Source organism: Cheilinus undulatus, linkage group 16, assembly GCF_018320785.1.
Source record: "Cheilinus undulatus linkage group 16, ASM1832078v1, whole genome shotgun sequence".
Taxonomy (NCBI): domain Eukaryota; kingdom Metazoa; phylum Chordata; class Actinopteri; order Labriformes; family Labridae; genus Cheilinus; species Cheilinus undulatus.
Window position 1 is genome coordinate 8,549,890 of NC_054880.1, and position 20,420 is coordinate 8,570,309.

Consider the following 20,420-nt stretch of genomic DNA (forward strand, 5'->3'; position numbering starts at 1 on the left):
GGACACATAGATTACCACACTTTACACTGTTCTGGTAAAAATAAAATCCGTGTGAAATGTCCTTTTTCCTCTAGGTAGTTCTGTTTTAACCTAAAACAAAGGAAAAATGTAACTGAAGAGCTGTTCTTCTGCTTGCCTCTTTCTTCTATCATGGCCAAGGAGCTTACATTTTTTAAAGGATTAGAAAGAGCAAACACTGGAAAAAAAAACACTTTTTTAGCACCCTGAAAAAGAAGCAGATGAAGACAAGAGTGGATTTGAACTATCTAAACACATAAAGAACTGCATGGATGCAGATATTTTAAAGCTTATTGTTCACAATGTCAAATTGAGTCCCTAAATCCCCCACAGGCACCGAGCATCAAGCTGTAAAAATGTTTTAAAGAAAGACTTAAAAAGGGACACTCATGACTTTATCATCGGATTCTTTTGGCAACAAAAGGTACAGTTCTTACTGATTTTTGATCATATCAATATCATATATATCAATATTGATAGCTCTTACTGTCAGCTATCGATTTTGGCAGATGTGTTGATTTCTGCTGATTTACAGCCAATAAACTGGCCGTAAAAAAGCAGAACCAAAAAAAAGCCTGTCCATGGCTCTATTCGCATGGGATTAGTATTACCTAGTGACCTCTGGTAATTTGTGATAATCACACGGGACATCTGTGTTTTTAATCCCTTGCAAATCGACCGTGTCTGTTATTTGGAGTGTAAAAATTCAAGTGCAGATTACCCTCTATACTTCAGTACATAATTATGTCCACGGGTAAGACTAATCCCATGCGAATCGCATCTCTGTAATTTAGGGTGGTAGGTATGTGTTTTTTATGGTCGGTGATGCTTTCTCTGCCCCCTTTTTTCTGTTTGAAAAAATAATAGTCGCTGCAAAGGAGATTGTCTACTGAATTTTGACACATATGGGCTACTACAGGGCTTTTCTTTCAGTTCGTTTCACTTTATGTTGACAAATGACTTCATTTTGCCTGATTTATTAATTAAACTGTACTTTCCAAGAGCACTTGTGCACACCACTGCTCTCTTAATATTCACAGGGCTTCTGCTCTGCCTCTGACAGCTTCTCTTTTACCTTGCCTGATCTTATATCAGTATTGTTTCCTATGAAACAAGTCTCCTCTGAAAAATATATAATTGTGGTAAAAACTGTGACAGAGCCAAAGGTTTGTTTCTGGTTATAAAATGACTGGACAAAAAAGATACCAGTGGGCTGCAGGGTGGGAAATTAACAACTGTCACCAGCCAATTTAGGGAATTCGCTCAACTTACTGACCACTGGGGCAGGTAAATATAGCCTATAGTAGCCTGACCCAAAAGAGTTATTTTGTTAGAGTAAACGGCATAAATTAAACCTCTTTTTTCTGCTTGCTCTATCTGCTTTCATGAGCAAAGCTGAGCATCATATAAGAGTAATTCTGTTGTGCAGCGGGTGTATCTGCTAAAGATGTGATTGAGGTATTATTTTGTTGAAAGTCAGAGAAAAAATAAAGCCTGCATTTGGACTGCAGTACATTTGCAAAGAATATTAAGTACTAGTGGGTTTAAAACTTCTGATAAAGGAAAATACATGAGTTTACACCCTACTTTATCATCTTTGTAGGAAGTACAGCAAGTGTTTGCAGGGTCAAGTCAAACTGATCAAAAAATGCAGATAAAAATGAGCAATGACTGGGATTATTTTTGCAACAGCTCCCTCTTATTGAATCGCCTATAACTTGAATACTGTAAGACTTGTTATTGATGTTATACTTCATTAAATAATGCTGCTTGTTAGTATAGAGTGTTTGGTAAAAAATATTTATAGCTGGTAGATATTTGAATGTGAAAGTTAAATTCCAACTCTGATAGGCTGTTAGACATTCAAGATCAATGATGCTTCCCCTACTCTGGGTCTTATCTGTCCGTCACAATTCAAGCTAGAGAGAGGGGAGATGTGTGCGCTGCAGGCACAGAGCAAGGGGACCAATGCTTGTATGTCTGCATCAGTTAAAGACACAACAACAAGCATTAATGAGCTTAGGATAGCTTAGCCAAGCAGTAAGTTACAAAGGGTTATAAAATCAATCATGTTGAAGGCTAAGGCTTCCCTTCATGACCATTACATTTCCAAAGATGTTGCAGCATACTGAACCGGGTCTCACCCAAAACAGCTGATGTTTTCAGTGGGTTTTGTGTCTTCATAGTGTTGTATGAAGCAGCAAAGACCTCCACAGTCCTTTCCTGTTCATCAGCGTAGAATGGGAGCAACTTTGTGTGCATGAGAAGCATGTAAAAAGTCCACTTAGTACCGTATAATGCCAGCACAAGACAGTTATGTCTGCTGTGGCCATGAAAACGTGACACACCTGTGGCATAAAACAGAGGAGAAACTGACAAACTCTGGGACACTGCAAGTCCAAAACTCAGCTTTCCCTGTCTACAAATGAATGCATAAGTTTCTAGAGCTCTTCACCCTGGATGGAGTTGGCATTTTCAGTGACCTAAAACACCATTTGTTTGTGTACAAAAGGTCAAAACACACAGAAATGCCTCCAGTTTGTAGAGCAGCCGCCTACATGTGGACTAGGTGAGAAGGTCATGATCTTTCACTGAGGTCCTGAAATGGGATCAGATGAGAACAACTGACTTTGAGAGAGTTTTTTTCTTGCCTGGATTTGGAGATCAGGACCAGATTGTCCAGGTAACTTTTATCCTGGTTCTCAAAGTAAAGTTTGATAGCTCATTTATAGTCTTGAGTTTAATGCGTTATGTTTCAAGTTGAAGATGGTTTATGGAAGTGATTCAGTAACTTCTCAGAACTAAAAGGAAATAAAATAAGCAGCTCTGACGTGAAAACCATTCATAAAAAAACTCAAACATCATTGATATAAAATGTTGTCAAGTTGCAGAAAAAGCAAAATAATTTCTCAGATCAGCCCTTGGAATGAGAAATTGCTCTCTAGAGGAGCTTGATTTGTCTTTCTTCACAGAGAGCAGGGCATCATGGGAGCCGGTCCGATGTCTAACACCTGCTCTTTAGCGTAGCCTCCCCGCCCGTCAGCCTTTGATGAGGGTTATTGAGATGGACTGAATGTGAGCCACCTGCCTGCACAATGAGCCACGAGAGTGACTCTCCAGCTCCCTCTGATCCTGATGAGCTGGTTTTTTATCCCCGAGCTGCTCTTCAGCGCTTCCTCTGGGTTTTCATGGTCGACCTGAAATTATACGTTCAGTCTCAGAAATCCTGCAGGAAACATCTGTGGTTTGTGAGAAGCAGCTCATCTCGGCCAAAACATGAAAAAGAAACATCACAGATTTGGTTAGAGCCTCGTCCTTGAGGCTTTTGGTATGCCTGAATACTGTTCTGGTGTTGAAATTGCACTTTATTTTTATACATGTGGGAACAAACTGCTACAACCTTCAGTAACAGACGGCAGGTAGCATTGTCCTGACTTTAAAATAATATTCAGTGCCTCTCTAAGTGCAGGATTTCCCTTTATTTTCCTCCTATTTTTAGGGTAATATATTTTTTAACTTAAATGCAGGTTTTAACAGGACGTTATCAAATTCCTTCACTTAATTTATTCACCCAACCCCATTAATACTTTTTTTGGCTTAATGGACAAAACAGGAAATAAAGTTAAAATAGAGCTGTGATTTTCAGACATTTTTAGCTCAAGGCACACCCTATTCATTTCCATGCAAAATCATATCTTTAGTTGTAGTTTGAAGCATGATTGAAGCCCAGTGCACACTTAGACATGCCTCACTCCACCATATAGAGACAACTAAATTACATAAATAAATGCTAAAATGTATGCTTTTGCATTTTAGCCAAACTAGCCCTATTTCTCCAAAGTGGAATCAGTTCATCCTTGAGTCAGGGTGGACGTTTCTGCCAAGTTTGATAAAAATCCATGAGAGCATTCTGGAGGTTTTGCATTCACAAAAATTGCCCAGGGTGATGGTCAACCTTAAACCAGGATGCTTCCAGCCTCAGCTAGCGCTAACACAGACATGGCATATGGCATAAAAATACCATAAAAACATAAGTAATACCAAAAAAGTACGAGGTACATTCCCTGATATAAAACCGTTGAGAGGAGTCAGTCAGTACCACATAGTGCAAAAGCACCCTTATTTTATTAAAACAGTCAACTAGTTTTATTCTCTTGGCTCTAGCTTTATCGGTCCATCTGTTTATATCTCTTCTTACTTTTCTTTTTAACATTTTTGTCTATGTCATTTACTTTTTTGTGTGTTTGCAGCAAATGGAGCGGTTCAAAGTGGTGGAGAGGGAAACAAAGACGAAAGCGTACTCTAAAGAAGGGCTCGGTCTGGCTCAGAAGGTCGACCCAGCTCAGAGGGAAAAGGAGGAGGTCGGCACGTGGTTAACGGTGAGCTCCACTTTAACACGACCTTAAAAACAGTGTCAGCTTTATTTAGAGGCTTAAGCTCCACAAAGGAAACGTTTCTTTTGGCTTTGGGGCTGTGTGTGATAGCGCCAACATGTTTCCTACCATCTGATTTACTCTAATCATGCAAACATATGCCATTTCACTCATAAGGTTCTGTTTTCCAGTCAGTCATTTATTGATTGACTGATAAACAGTCTACATTTATAGATGTAGAATTTTGAAAGATATATTTTAGGGCTTTTTATGCCTTTATTTAATGGGACAGGGATTAGGGAATTGGGTAAGACATGCTGGAAAGAAGCCACAGGCCGAACTTGAGCCCAGGCTGCCTGCATGCATGCAGTGCAACCGTACTGCTCAGCCATCTGCACCCCACAGATGTAAAATGTTTAAAAAGTATAACCTTCTTAAAGTTAAACATCAGGTAGAGCACATTTATATACAGTTAGAAAAAGTAGAGTATTTTGTAAATTTGTCTAGAACTGGAATTTCAAAGTGCATGTGAATATGTTAGTGAGGGGTGTTTTTCTCCTCAAAATAACACAATATAAGTCTCACAGGCTGCAAGATCTGTGTGTGTCTGCTAGTCCAGGAGAAAAATGAGTTAAATAAAATTGCAAAGTTAAACAAAAAACAGAATTTTTCATGTTATAATGTCTTCTTAATAATTCTTGAATTTTTAGTTTGCATGTCAGTTAGACATTTCACTCCTCTTGCTGGGAATAAAACAGGCTGTAGATGCTGTGATAATGAAATATTTAACCGAGTTGTGATTGACAAAACTGTTCATTTAATATTCAGGCCTTTTCTTACTACTCTGGTGTTAGCTTCTTAGCTAAATTTTGGCTGTGCTGTCTCAGCAGGCTAGGTTTTTATGCTGCCATTTTACTTAACCTCGAAAGTGTTCAGACATTAGGTTCACATAACTTTATTCTTGAGGTGGAGAACTGCAAGATACTTTGGTGATGCTCCGATCCACCTAGCTACCTAGCAGGCGCCTACCTTTGACTTAAGTCCTGTGGAAAGGTTGTTGCAAGTCTAGCAAGACTGAATGCACCAAGCTAGAGTATGCATAACAAGCAGCAGAGTCTGGATAAACGTTAAAACCGGGCAACTGACTGATCGATGTTGCCTTTTTACTTCTCTAGAGCGATGCTTTCAGATCTAAAACATCAGCATTGGTTTTCAGTTCAGATGAGGTTGTCTTTATTACAGCTCACACCACTAATTCAACTGAAATCATTCTAAACTGATTTCTCTGAGTCGGACAAACACATGATGTTTGCCTGACTCAGATAATGCGTTTGGAGATCAGTTGCTGCACAAATGCTAAGCACAGCAGAAGACACATCGAACCAGAAGGGTCACAATATCTATAAAGCGTCTTTTCACGATCTACCATTGCAGAGTCGGACATGCTTATGTCAATAAAATGATTCTCCCACTGTGATTACATACTGGGACAGAGACAGCTGTCCAGTTAAACTGTAGCTGAGCTGTAACTATACCTCAACTACACTATGCATGAAAATGCCCAGTGTGCCACTAACAAGTGGGTTTCAAACAATACAAACTGGACATTTTACAGCTGAAAATACTAAATGAGATTGCTTCTTCTCTGACTTGATCATCCTTTTTTTCCTAAACTCTGTTGTTGGATTTGAACCAACCCAGTAGCTCTGAATATTTCAGATTACTTCAGAACAACTGGAGCTCTTCTTATTTCCTTCCTTGTAGGACAGCTGCAAACTCAAGAGCGATGAGTCACAGTTTAATTTGTGCCATCCTATCTGGTGTTGCGTTTCACATCAAACCAATTTGAAATTGTTTGCCCTTATAAAGCCACTTAACTCCACTTGAAAAAGCTCCTCAATAGCAGAGTTATCACAGTTAACATCATAAATAAGGTTATGTCTAGTAAATTTGTCATCTGTACTTAATCTCCTCTCTTTCTCTCTTTCTTCCACAGAATACGATAGACACGTTAAACATGCAGGTGGACCAGTTTGAGAGCGAAGTGGAGTCTCTTTCAGTCCAGACGAGAAAAAAGAAAGGAGACAAGGAGGTCAGTGTGTTCTCATCTCTCATCCTTTCACTCTCTTTTATTCTCTCAGCCTGCTTTATTCCTCCTGATTCTCCTTCTCTGGTTGTATCTGACATACAGCTCGCTCGCTCAGTCCTTCAGCCTCTAATCTCACTCTCTCGTCTTCGGTGCAGAGGTCATATAGTGCGTCCTCCATTTATCTTCTGTGTCTGACTGGACGATGATGACCTTGCTGACCACTTCTTTTACTCTCTCTCTCTCTCTCATTCTCCCTTTAAAGCCCTCTCCAGAGGCCTCATTTAGAGAAAACCTCTTTGACTTTATCCTCGATGAGCAGACATTTTTTTCAGAGAACCAGAGGACAAGCAAGTCCAGCCATCGTACCGCAAACTTACTTGCAGTTTCAGGGAAATTACTTTAGACTCACCGGTTACCCCGTCTGCATGCCTAAATGCATCAGTTGCTGCCTTGTGATTTTCTGTTTAGCTATTCTCATTAATGAGCACTTGAACAGGTGTACCTTGTTAAGTGTCAGGTAAGTTTAAATCTCAAATGAGGACTTTTAGAATATAAAATGAGCAGAAATGCATTTGTCTAATGAAGTTATCTAGGCTGTAAGTGTTGCTGGAGCTTTCTGCTTCCTTCAGTACTTTGTTCCTCCTCCATGCACCTTGAAAGTCAGTAAAGTTGTGCCAGAAATATCTACTAAATGACATAAATCTGGACAGTAGTTTGGCATTTGCTACATTTTTATAATAACTTTCTTAGTTTTGCTGGAATATTTCACTCCTTCAGGGCCCAAAAGTAGCTTTAAAATTACTAATGTTAATATTTTTGCACTTTAAATACACTGAGGCAGAAGAGCAAAGGAGCTAAAGCTTGCATTAAATAGTGCCAAACACAGCGGCTCTCTGGGTGAAAAATGAAAAGCTATAAAAATGCCGTGTACTGTGTAGCATACAGATGGCCCAGCATCGTTTTTAGGACAATTTTTTACCTTAACTCACTTAGTTACATCGAAACATTTTAACCGTGAACAGCGCTATATAGCCTAGCTTCTCAAAGCATAAAGAGGGAAGGCTCACTGAAATCTCTGGAGACTAATAGCACTACTATGGCCAAACACCTCATACAACCCAACTTCAAAAAATATGAAATATTCCTTTATCGCATTACCGCCCAACTTAAACTCACATTTACATGCAGTTTCAAAGTCACAAATGAACTGTAATTCCATATTAGCATACTGAGTAAAATACTAAATACAGAAACTAATACCTCAGGTAAACTAATCCAAATATAAAGCTTTTTTAAAGATTTATTATCTGATTTTTCATGTCTTTATGTCATTGAGTCCCAACCTTTTTTTTCTGGAGTCCCCCTTACTTTATCTTAGACCCACATGAACTAAAAAGTTATTGATTACTGTCAAAAATCAACATCAGTTTGAATTGCTCCATAGACAAAACCCAAAGAAAATAGGTTTAATGTACCAAAAGGCATTTGTATAAAATGTCTAAGTAAAGTTTTGCCATGCTCTTATCTAATATACGCCAGTCTAATCTTGACAAGCTCAGAGCACCTGAGCAAACATGATAAAGCAGTTAATAGCAGTTTATACCAAGATCTTTTGATAAGGAAAGCATGCACAGGCCTTTTTTTTAGGTTTTATCATTGAAAGAATTAAAATTGGTGTTGATTTTTGGTGGCGGTGTGTCACTTTTTCTTCTCTCTTGGATCCTGTGAGGGGCTCTGCTTTTCTTAGGTACATGTAGGTGGGGCTCCAAGGAAAAATGGTTTGGAAAAACTGATCTAAAGCGACTGTGAGAAACAAAATGTGGATTTTGGATGATAGTATGGACAGAGTTTGTAGTTTTCATTCCCATTTAGAGTCTGGTACCGCTCCTTAAAAGTTTTAATTTGGATTAAGTTGCTCTAATCCAGTCTTTCTCATAATAAAGAGACAAAAGTAATCTGGATTACCTCATCCTGGGTATCAGAAAGTACATTCTGATCAGGTTCATTCTCAGAGTAAACCTTTTAAATGTCTTAAACGATCCTGATGAATCCTTTAACAACCATCTTAGCCCACACCGTCTCCTTTTGTTCCTCGGTGCTTAGTTTTGGACGTGCCGTCACATTTCCAGTCCAGATTTGTCCATCAGAGCGTGTTTGCACTCAGCACAGAGACCTGCTCATGTCTCCAGCATGTGCTGCTCCACCATTAATATGTTCTCTGATGAAACACATAATTCCGTTCCACTCTGCTGCCTCCTCTAATGCAGCCCAACAACATGCATCTAAAGTGTTCCTAACAGCCTCAGTGTTTTTTCTAATCACATCAGTCCAGCCAAGCATGCAGAAACACGTGTGTGCCTCTGTGTTCAGAACATTAACACCAAAAACAGAGGTCTGTTTAGAGATGAGTGTTGTCCAGAAATAAACTGGAACACCTTTAAAACTAGAAAAGTGAAATAAACAACAATGAAACATAAAAGGAACAGCCTGTAAGTGCTTTACATGATCTATGAATTAACGGTGTGGAAGAAGAATTAAATATTGACATCAGAGGCGCTGCTGTGACTGTGTTGCATGATGCATAAAACCATAAAGTGCACATGTAGCTGCTGCTGAACATTTCATGTGTTTCATCACTCCTGTGTGTTTTATTTTAAAGTTTTATCAGGCTTTTTCTACAGGTATTAACAGGTTTTCCATCAAAATGTTTTTCTCTGCCATTTCAGTCAGTTAAATATTTAAATTGTTTGTGTTTTGCATTGAAGAAATATGTCTACCGCTTCCCTGGATTATAAATATTCTCCTTTAATGCTACAGCCTCTAGAATTAAGGTCAAAAACTTGCTTTAGCTGTAGATATTCAATAATCAGACATGCTTTTTCATCTGATTTTACTGAATTAAAATAAAAACCTTGTAAATCCAAACATAAAACAGGCTTTAAAGTTTCCTATTTCTTGTGTTGTCGTGCAGAAGCAGGACCGGATCGAGGAACTAAAGAAGTTCATCGAGAAACATCGGCACCACATCAGGATGTTGGAGACGATCCTGAGGATGCTGGACAACGACTCGGTGCAGGTCGACGCCATCAGGAAGATCAAGGTTGGATCAAGTTTTATAAAACAACTTTGTCAAAGTGTTCACAGTGTCCTCTTCTTTGATTGATCATAGTGATTGATTAGTATCAGTAGAACATTTTCTGATGTCATAGAAAGTGACATCCGTCCATGCAAATTCTCAAAAAGTTAATTTTCCGCATGAAAATGAAAAAATACACAGTGACGAGCACGCCATGTTGACAGCAGTCCATCCTTCACCGTGCAGGCAAAGCTGCTGGCTCAGAGACAGCAACATTGTCCTTGACATAAAAATTTCCTTTCCTTTCCTATGCAATCACCATTTCAGACCCAGTGACCAGAAACAAACCTGAACTGGGTCTGGTCCAAAAGGGTTTTGTGCCTTCAGAGCAAAAGGGGAAAGTAACTCATTACATTTATTCAAATTGCTGTAGTTTTTTGGGGCACATGGGCTTTCCGAGTACTATGAAATCAATACTCTCGCTTTTCTCGGGGGTCACAATCTTGTACTTGGGCAGTGTTTTTATCTGTTAGTTGTGTTTGGGTGTTTCCTGTTGTACGGTGATCCCTGCCAGGATTCTTTTGCTCATTGTTTCTGCAGGATTTTTGTTGTTTTTGATGTGAGACACATCAGCACCATGAGGGAAGTTACCCACTGAGTTGGAGTTCCCGCACTTCAGGTGCTTAAAAAGACACTTGAAGCTTACTTTTCATGAGTATGACTTGCTATGAGGTTTACTCTCTGCTTTGTTCTTGCCAGAGGAGACCCACCTTGTCACAGATTTCCAAGAGTCACTGGAGCTCTGCCATATTGTAAATATTTAAGGCTTTAGAGTTCTGTTTATCTATATGTAGTGTGGGCCAGTTTATGCACTTTAAAAGTCTTAAATTCAACTCTATATCAGTTTAATTAACACAGTCAATTTTGCTGTGTATATTATTTCATTATAGAGATGTGACTCTACCTGAACAACCTGGTTGGAGATCTGTTCTCTTGTTGTTTTTTGTCAATGAAGAAATATGATATTTTACTGTACAACTCCTTAGTAGTGACTCAGAACTCGCACTTAAGTAAGTTTTAACCAGAGTAACTGTACTTTCTCTTGAGTTCATTATTACTACAAATATACATCGACTAAAGATACCATAACAAGTGTTAAAGAGCTTTTTTTCATGGATAAGAACATAGTGTGCCTTGAGATTTTGAACCACTGGTGAAGATAATGGTTAGATGGATGGATTTCCCGCAGTTTTCAAAGTTGGATTCTTCCAGCCCCCTTAAGTTTGTTCAACACTCTTGGCTACAAAGAGCTTAACTAACAGAAAATAAGTATATAAATTTTCCCCTTGTGGGACTAATAAAGGAATATCTTATCTTATATAACCCCATGATGTATAAATGTGAAGTATTAATTATTGCAACCCACTATTTTCATATTTCTTATTTTTTAAAGGATGATGTGGAGTATTATCTCGACTCGTCGCAAGATCCAGACTTCGAGGAGAACGAGTTTCTTTACGATGATCTGGACCTGGAAGACATCCGTAAGTACAGGCAGAATTACAAGCTCAGTTTATTTAATCAACAAAATTACATAGAAAAGAAAAGGTGACAAGGATTGGTTTGCATGATGTTAAACAATTTATGCCTAAATCGAAATGTGAAAGGATTAAAGTGGAATTTCTCTTTTTAGACAAACTTTTTACAACCCCCTAAAGTGGTGGTTTAAGAGCTGTTTAATTATGTACACCATCATTAAACTCTCCTCCCTCGTTGTCTCCGCTCCCTGCAGCTCAGACGCTGGTCGCCACCTCCCCGCCGGGACACTCGCACTTGGAGGATGAGATCTTCCAGCACTCTAGCAGCACACCCACCTCCACCACCTCGTCCTCGCCCATCCCCCCCTCGCCTGCTACTTGCACTACGGTAGAAGAAATATATCTGTACCCATATATGTATATATTCTGTTTGTTTCACCATTTACATCAACAACTTTGACTTGGAACTTGAGAGCCTGAAAGTGTTTATAATGGCTGTTTTTAGTCAAAAATCCAGGACCAAAATCAGCACTTATGGGTAAAAATTCGATATTTAAAACAGTGTAAATCTTTAAGTTTCCCCCCTTTTTTATCTGCCATTGTATTCCCTGAAATGCAGGAATGAATTATCTTTAAAGTCAGGTCAATATCTAACAAAAGAACATGGGATAATGGCCTTTTTATCTGCCACTGTACTGCTGTGTTATCCTCTCTAATTGTTCTACTCTATTGTCAGATTATCTCTGAATCGTCTTTCTTCCACCCACAGTCAGCATGTAGTTATTACAGGTTTAATGTGCCTGAATAGAGGGCGGGGTATTATTTAAACTGATGACATGGAGTTCAACTTCAGCATGAAAGAGAATGTAAAGGAGAGGGATGAGCGCTGCAGTGATTTATGGGAAAGATGAGGGGTTAACTTTTAATTATCCAGGAACATTCATGGATATTATTTCACTGTAGAGGAAGTGAGAGCATCAGTGAACCCGACTTAAGCTCAGTCCTTCAAACAAGCTCCTGATCTGAAGCAGCAAACTTCTGGTCTGCAGCTCTTTAGTCAAACAGAAGGTTTTGAGTCCTGAATAATGTCAGAAAACCCTGGGGAGACTAATATGTCTGCTATCAAAACAGTTGTTGTCTGCATCCTACGTTTTTATGCATCGAAATGTTTTCATGTCCACTGATAGATGTGGTTTCTTAACTATGGGCTGCTGTGACATTGTTGCTTTCTTTTAAAGGATTAATCAAGTGTCCATCTATTTATCTTTGTTTCCAGGAGAACTCAGAAGATGACAAGAAAAGGGGACGTTCGACGGACAGTGAAGTCAGTCAGGTGAGTCTAGAGATGTACTCGGGTAACATTCTTTTATATAAAAGTATATTTTTCCTTTGAATTTGATGGATTTTTTTTTTATCACGATCAAATGCAAATTATTAACTAATCTTCCGGAAACAAAGGTACATGATTTTTTCTTATTTTTTTATTTGTGTTTCTAACAGAATTAAACTTTATGGATAAGCAGGTAAAAGACTTTCTTCTTCTCTTTCAGTCGCCTGTGAAGAATGGAAATCCTTCGTCTTCGTTATCTTCCTCCTCCTCTTCCTCCTCGTCCTCGTCCTCCTCTTCCTCCTCTGTCTTGGGTCTAACCTCATCATCACTGGTCTCTATGGCGACCATGGCTGGGGGTGGAAGCAGCGGCTCTGGGGGCAGCAGTCACCACGTGAACTCTGGGGGTCTCCTTTCCAACACCTCCGCCGGCAGCTACAGCAACGCCACCCAGCAGCCCCCCCACCCATCAGCACAGCAGCAGCAGGCCAAAAACTCCATCACCTCCTCCTCCTCCGCTCCTCTAACCAACTCCACCTCTGCCACCAACAGCTACCCTGCCTCCTCCGCCTCCTCTCCGCCCAACACCAGCACACAGGGACTCCTGTCCTCGAACTCCCAGCCCCCGGCACTCTCTGGGGTCCCGCAGACCTCCAACAGTCTGGGTCTAAGTCTGGGTCTGGCTCTGGGGAAAGGCGGCATGTCGGGCTCCATCACCACCAGCCCCATGTCCGCAGGTCTCGGCCTGTCAGGGATGCCGGCGTCTCTGAGCACCATGGCGAGCCTCCTGTCAAGCTCCACCCCCGCACCCTACGCTCAGGCAGCCGCCGCGGGCACGCTCAGTTCAGGCCTGCCAGGGTCTTTAGGTGGCGTCAGCACCACAACGACCAACAACAGTGGCCTGGGCTCCATCGGCAGCGGGAGCATCACAGTCGGCGGGCCGACGTCTTCGACAGGAGGTCTGCTGGGAGCGGCGCCTGGCTTGAACAGCATCAGCTCGGGGATTCTGGGCCTGGGCTCGGGACAGTCAGGGATCCAGGGGTCTTCTCTGGTGTCGCTTAGCCCTGTTGGAGGTTTAGCACCCGGTAGTGGAGTAGGAGTGATCGGGAGTAACGGAGGCAGCTCAGGATCAACGGGGAGCGGAGTAGTGGGAGGGAACTCGTCGCTCTCCATCAGGCCGCCGAGCCAACAGAAGCAGAACGGCAGCACCAGTGAGTATCAGAGGAGGAGCGAAAGTCTGTCAGTGCGTTTACATGCACGGCTAGGTAACAGTTGTCAATAAAATAGGCCGTTTACTATGTGCATTATCCGTATAGCACCATTCATGTAGAAAAATATGCAGCCAAAAAGTGCTTCACAAAAGAATTGATAAACGGTCACCTCTGTACAAACTTCCCTCTGTTAAATGGATCCCCCTCACACTGCATTTCCGGTGAGTTAAGACCAACACTGCTCATCTGCCCACCTCTGTAGACCAACCAGTACTACTTCTTGTTTTCTTGCTCTATTCAATAAAAACAGCTCCTCAAAAGGTGTGTTTACCAAACAATAAAACAATTTTTTGTTTTTTTCATTCATAAATTTCTCAATAAAGGGGCGTAATGCACTGAAAAATGCACTTCTGGGTCCCAAAGCTGCCCCAGGACATCGTGCCCTCTAGTGTCACTTCCATATTAAGTGCCCTTTTCAGTTCATTTCTCCCTAATTATAAGAATTTATGAAAGAAAGCAAAACTTGTGTTTTCTGTTTAGTACTTCTATGAGGTGCATTTTTATTGTAGAGAGTCCTCATCTCAAAACAGGAAGTTAACAGCGAAGATGGGCGGAGCTCAGACATGACTCCAGCCGCGGGCAATGAAATCATCGCAACAAAGGCTCGTAGATTTACATGACAACGGCCGAGAATTGAAATTAATAGTAGAATTTCACTGAAAAATGATCTTAAAAGTGACGTATTTTTACAGAAAATAAAATGACCAATTGATAAAAAGAAAGTTTTGTGACTTAAGTGGAAAAATAGTAGAACTTTCTGTGTGTATTATCACTTACTTTTGCATTAAGATGATGGTCTCATGTCCTGTAATCTTCATAGGGGTTAAAAGGTTCTTTGTTTTGAATTTTTAACAAGTTCTTATAGATGAAATACTTTGGTTAAAACAAAAAAAAGCCTAAAGAGTGTCACAGTGCATTGTGGGATAGAATGAGTGCACTATCTAGTGAATAGGGCTGAACAATTTGGGAAAATAATCTAATTGCGATTTTTTTAAATACTTTTTTTATCCAATATTGCAAATGCGATTCAATATGCGATTATTTCTTAAGTTCCTCATCTCATGTATTTTCCAACAACAATAATCAATAATTCATTCTATGCTATAACCAACACTATACTAGATTAAACAAGGCCTGGACAATTTAAAAAATATCTAATTGTGATGATTTTGACTCATTTTGCAAATTGGATATTAACTGTTGTATTAAAGGGAATGATAATTTTAATGTAACTCTCATATTTCACAAGAAAAACATACAAAAATGAAGAAAATAGGATTTTTTGGTACACTATTCTAAAAATATGCCACTGGAATGATTGCATGATATGTAATGCATTATGTCTCTGCTGCAAAAAAAAAAAAAAAACTCATAAACTGGTATTTGTCACAGATTTCAGGTAAAAGAAATATTGCATTGTCTGTGATCTGAAAATTGCAGTAGGCCATATTGCGATTTAATCAAACTTGCGATCAATTGCCCAGCCCTACTAGTGAATAGGGAGTGATTTTGGACACAGAATGTTATTGTTTTGGTTGAGAGCCCCCTGGTGGTGGAATTTTGTTACAATTTGCGCTTAAAATTGGTAAATATACAAGTGTACCATCAGGTAAAGATGGATACCTCGGGTGGCACACACTCAAGGAGCGCCACTTTGATCCCTGAACGTTTTAAATTAAGGCCTAAACATAAAACAACCACCAGTCTGCATCCCTGAATACAACCCTATAGTCAAATGGTATACCAAACACAGCCCACTTCTAAATTTGACATTTTTAAACCTGTGTCCAGAAAAACAGCAGGGTTAGGAGTTACAGAAATTATGTTTGGAAGTACTTAAATGTCTCTTAAAATGTCTAGGCTCTCTCCTAATATGTAAGGTCTTCAATTTTCTCACAAAAATGCTGCACAAGCTTAAAACACATTATCAAAGAAGACATAAATGAGTAAGATTAACAAAAGAACTTAAAAGATAAGAGTAAAATTTAGTTTCATACTCTGAAAAGTGTCTTAAACTACACCTCCAAACTGTAAAATGATTACAACAAAAAGACTTCCACATTTATTTTTCTTTGTTGTCTTATTGTAACAGGTTACAGTGCCGTGGTAGCAGACAGCACAACAGACTCCGCCCTCAACAGTGCCAGCCAATCACAAAGCAGCCAACCCTCATCTCTGACCTCCATAGCCAATCAGCCGTGAGTATCACTGAGCATGTGTGAGGATCATATAAGAAGTACTTGATGATTTATCTGGCTAGCTTTTAGCCTGATGAGTAAATCCTGAATGCCTCGTCCTGGTAAACTTAATTTTGTAGGAAATGTTGCAATCCCATGAGTCTTCAGTTACTGTGTAATTAACTATCAAACATCTGAGTATCCAACAAAGAGCAACTTTAAAACATCACTAGCATAATATTTCCTAAGGTGCCTTCTTTCTCCCCATCTCCTCTCTCCCAGTAAGGACACTGGTCCCAGTTTACTCGGCTCTCTAAGTTTGTCATCCAGTTCACCGTCTCCGGCTTTCTACAGCGAGGCCAAAACGGCGAGCGGAGGCAGCCTGCTGAACGGTCCACTGTCCTACTCACAGCCATCCGACAGCATCAAGGTGAGAATATTACGACAAAGACACGAGGATACTCCGACAAACACTGACAGCAGGAGTTTAAACCAAACCTCACTATCATGATTGGACCCTCTTAATGATCTGATCAGTATTTTTTTCATCTTTTAGCTGTTAGCTTGCTCTGCTCTCAAACACACTTTCAAAAACTAAGGCTCAAACACAAAAGAGGCAGGTTAACATTTAGAGAAAGGACAGCAACATGGAATCCAAACGTTGCACTAGCCACAGGCTCCGCTCTCTACTCCACTAAATCCTCCCTCCCCCTACCTTCCTGAGTACAGATTGCACTCAGGTGTGCAGCATTTAGAGGCAGGAGGGAGTCAGGGGTCTGTTCTGAAAGCCTATAAATGACTCCGTAGGTCCTTTCCTATCTACTTTTCCTTAACCCCAATAAAAAAACGTCACAGAGTCAGGAAAGGCAGAAGTAAGACAGGAAAAGAGAACCACAGTGAAAAAGGAATCTAGCTGCTCTTACACTAAACAAATGTTATGGATGTGACATAGATTTACTGTTGAAAGAAAAACAATTTACCATAGATGAATTACAAAATGTGCATCTTTTGTCCGGTGCGTCCTCTGTGTTGTTTGATATGAAACATGAAAATGTCGATGATGAATATTAGCTCATTAACTTTTTATAAACATCTCCATATGATGATACCTGGAGGGTTTTAAATCTCTTAATTTGAACTTTATTGATAAGTAAACCTACTCTGATAAATCATTTTTTAAATTTCTATTTTGCTGTATTTATGTAGTAGATTATCTTGTTTTTTCTCTCTCTATCTTTAATTCCTTTTTGATCCTAAGAGGTTTAAATATTTTAAAGTCTACCCTGGTTCAGCTGTCTCACAGCACACTGTGATGAGCTGAAAATAAAGATTCACCTTTACAAATAAAACATTTCTTTATCTTATTGTTTTTAACATTGCTGGAAAAACATCAATTCCTAATGCTCATGCATCAGCCATAATATAAAGTCATCCAAGTTTCCAACTGTTACAGTGATACATTGAACCTTTTATCCTACAGTAGTGATAAAAATGCAATTTATCGGTTATTTGGAGGTTTGGTAAAAAAAAAAAAAAAAGATTAAAAGTCATTCATGCTCACCCTCCTCCCCTCTTGTATTTATCCAAATGAATCATGCTTGTTTGAATGAAGACTATTTCTGTGAAAATGACATTATTATGCTCATTTTGGTCTGTTGTTTTAATCAAAGGTTTAAATAAACGACCGAAAGGGGTGTCACTTTAAATAAGGTTGGCAAAGATTTGTCGGCCATTTTTTCTTCTCCCCTTTTATAAAGGATGGTCCAGTTTTTCTTATGCTAAAGGAGATAATAAAGGAAGCAATGAAGCTCATTTCCATGTCTTTTGGAGAATTTGAACAGACTTCATCATGTCCAGCACTGAAACACTTAAAAGACATTTCCCTCAGTTAGAAACCTTGGTTAGCAAAAAGGACTATTCAAACGGACCCAGAGAGAGCAGGGCTGTACTTACCTCATATGGTTCCTTCTTAATTAATAAAAAAAAAACTATATTTATGTCCCAGATAGAAGCTAAGGAATGGCCATTTTTCTGAGTTTAATCCCAGTTTGAATCAACATTTAATGTGCTTATTTATATCGGGCTGGAAGAGCATAACCTGAGCTACAGTGGCTGCTAGTGGAAGGAGGTTGCATTACAGTTTAGACAGAACATTTAACCAGGACTGTGGGCCTGAGTGATAAAATTATAAGGGATCAATTCAACTGATTTGTAATTCTGGTGCCAACTACAGAAGGTGTTAACTATAATAAGTCAGCAGTCTAATCATCCCTAGTATTTGAAGGTATACTGTATAACCCAAATAGGATGCTGTAGGATGAAAACAGCTCAGAACGTTTTTCATTTAGGCCTGAAATTTCTTGTTAGACGCTTGAATTCAGGTCAGAGCATCTTGGAGAAGGTTAAAGGGAACAAACAGCCCCAGAAAAGTAAATTTCATGATTCTCACTGGAGCAGGAATTAGAATTTTTTTCGGTGCAATGTCTAGAAGAATCTGTTGGCCCATGAGTATCTTTGTCTGTCCTCATCAGCCACAGGAGCCTCTGAGCAGCCTCAAGTCCATGGCCGAGCGAGCAGCACTCAGCTCAGGGATGGAGGGAGACGTGCCCTCCCTGCACCTCACCCCAGGTAAGAAAAGAAATGGAGGGTTGTCTCTGAGCAGAAATAGAAAAGCTGTTTTAATGGAACAAAATGTCATCTCACCTCCCACTCTGCCTCCTCTGAACAAAAAACCTGCTGATGATACGATCAGGCCTGACTCAGCTTCTCTCTTTGTCTCTCTGACTTCACATCCTGAATCCCTCCCTTTCTCCCCCTCATTTTCCTCCCCCATCACCCTCTCTCCTTCCTCTCTCTCTCCTCAGACATCTTCCCCAGCAGCACCACGGCGCCCTCGGGCCCACCGTCAGCACCTCAGCCCTCACTGTCAGAGGTCAGCATCCCCCCGTCGTTGGGGGTCTGCCCACTGGGGCCGGTCCCCCTATCCAAAGACCAGCTCTACCAACAGGCCATGGAGGAGGCGGCGTGGACACACATGCCACACCCGTCCGACTCCGAGAGGATCAGGTGCAGTCATGTTTTCTTTTTGTGTTCTTTCTGCATCACATGCATCGACACGCCCCCAGGCAGGCGCAGTCATAATCAGGATTTTTTTGTTTGATTTTTATGTTTCCAAAGATTTTTTATCTTTGAACCCTCATTGAGCTGCACTGCAGGTGCTACAGAGCAAAAGCTACGTGTTCCTTCGTTGTCTATCGTGTTTTACATGTCCCTGACTGTTTTTCTCTAAACTTCATGCACTTCAGTAAACTACTAAATCATTTCCTTGATGGAAGTCGAAATCAAGTCGCTGTTGTGATATGTGGAAGTTTTCAGCCTGTAGCACCACACTACGCTTTGACGTAATATCTCCAGGTATCTGCAGAGAAGCTCAGATTTCCCACTCTGATGATAAATCGTAGAGACCAGGCAGATTGTCTTTATGAAGTATTTACATGCAGACAAACTGTACAGCAGTTTTAAGTGTTTTGTCACTTTAAAACCATTGCTGGAAGTTCCTGCATCTTTGCAACAGAGCTGACAAAGTTCAGTGCTTGGTTTTGTTTCATCTTTGTTTAAACTCGTGGTTAAACCACCTCCCTCTGAACATAAGCCATGTGCATAAACTGCTCGTCATCGTTGTAGTCAGGCTAAAAATGTACTTGCTGTTAACCATGCATATGCATCACAGCCTGCACCAGTTTGACATGCTTGCTGTGCAAGAAATTAACGCGCACGGATACAAAATGCAGTGTACACATCCGTGGTAGATGTAGAGGTGGAGGAGGAGGAGGAGGTGTGACCATCATCTACAAATGCAGTCAGCTTAAAGTCACTAGTTAACACCAATCAAATCAAAGCACTGGGATCGCCACATCTGTGCACAGAGGAAAATGTGGTTAAAACTAAGTGCAGCTGGTGTGGGTCTAACATCACGTTAACCTCCCTGAGTGTCCCCATGTTTGTAGTTTACATCCCACACATCAGGTAGTTGTTTACAGCCTGAGCTGTCTTGTACCCTTTTGAGGTATCCTTCAGTTGTATAAACTATGCATACACTAGTACAAATAGCAAGTATCTGTCCAGCTTACATTTGCAATACACACAAGTCTCTGTCCTGTGGACTGGCCTGTTTGTCACCATCACCTGATCTAGTTACTAGAGTCAGGATCATCTCTGTGTGGAAGAACATTGTACAACATTTGGTTTCATACCAGAAATACATGACATACTCTATATTTACAATCAGATATGTCTTGTGGGTGGGGAACCGTAAGGGTAGCCTGGTATAGACTCTGTCATAAGGACAAATAGTAAATTGGAAAGCAAGCTTGTTGAAGAAGAGAGCAAAAGAAATACTGATATTTACTCACTTTGGTTCAGGCTGTTATCTTATTCACTATGTTAACTGTTCTGGTTATCATTTGTAGTCTGAGCTGTATTGACCAGTCATAGTATTCTTGTGATTTGTCTATAAAAAAAACATTGGCACCAAAGTGCAGCTAATAAGCC

General features: G+C 40.1%; 1 protein-coding gene across 1 annotated transcript in view; it reads left to right on the forward strand.

Moving 5' to 3' along the window:
• The window catches only part of LOC121523986 (CCR4-NOT transcription complex subunit 3-like), a 49,911-nt gene that overhangs the window by 15,916 nt on the left and 13,575 nt on the right, over window positions 1–20,420 (forward strand). Inside the window, exons 6-16 of the mRNA XM_041809120.1 lie at window positions 4,269–4,397; window positions 6,388–6,483; window positions 9,452–9,580; window positions 11,010–11,100; window positions 11,349–11,482; window positions 12,371–12,427; window positions 12,645–13,632; window positions 15,785–15,890; window positions 16,152–16,299; window positions 18,401–18,497; window positions 18,734–18,935. Coding sequence (XP_041665054.1) covers window positions 4,269–4,397; window positions 6,388–6,483; window positions 9,452–9,580; window positions 11,010–11,100; window positions 11,349–11,482; window positions 12,371–12,427; window positions 12,645–13,632; window positions 15,785–15,890; window positions 16,152–16,299; window positions 18,401–18,497; window positions 18,734–18,935 — 2,177 coding nt within the window. The remainder of the gene's footprint in view (window positions 1–4,268; window positions 4,398–6,387; window positions 6,484–9,451; window positions 9,581–11,009; window positions 11,101–11,348; window positions 11,483–12,370; window positions 12,428–12,644; window positions 13,633–15,784; window positions 15,891–16,151; window positions 16,300–18,400; window positions 18,498–18,733; window positions 18,936–20,420) is intronic.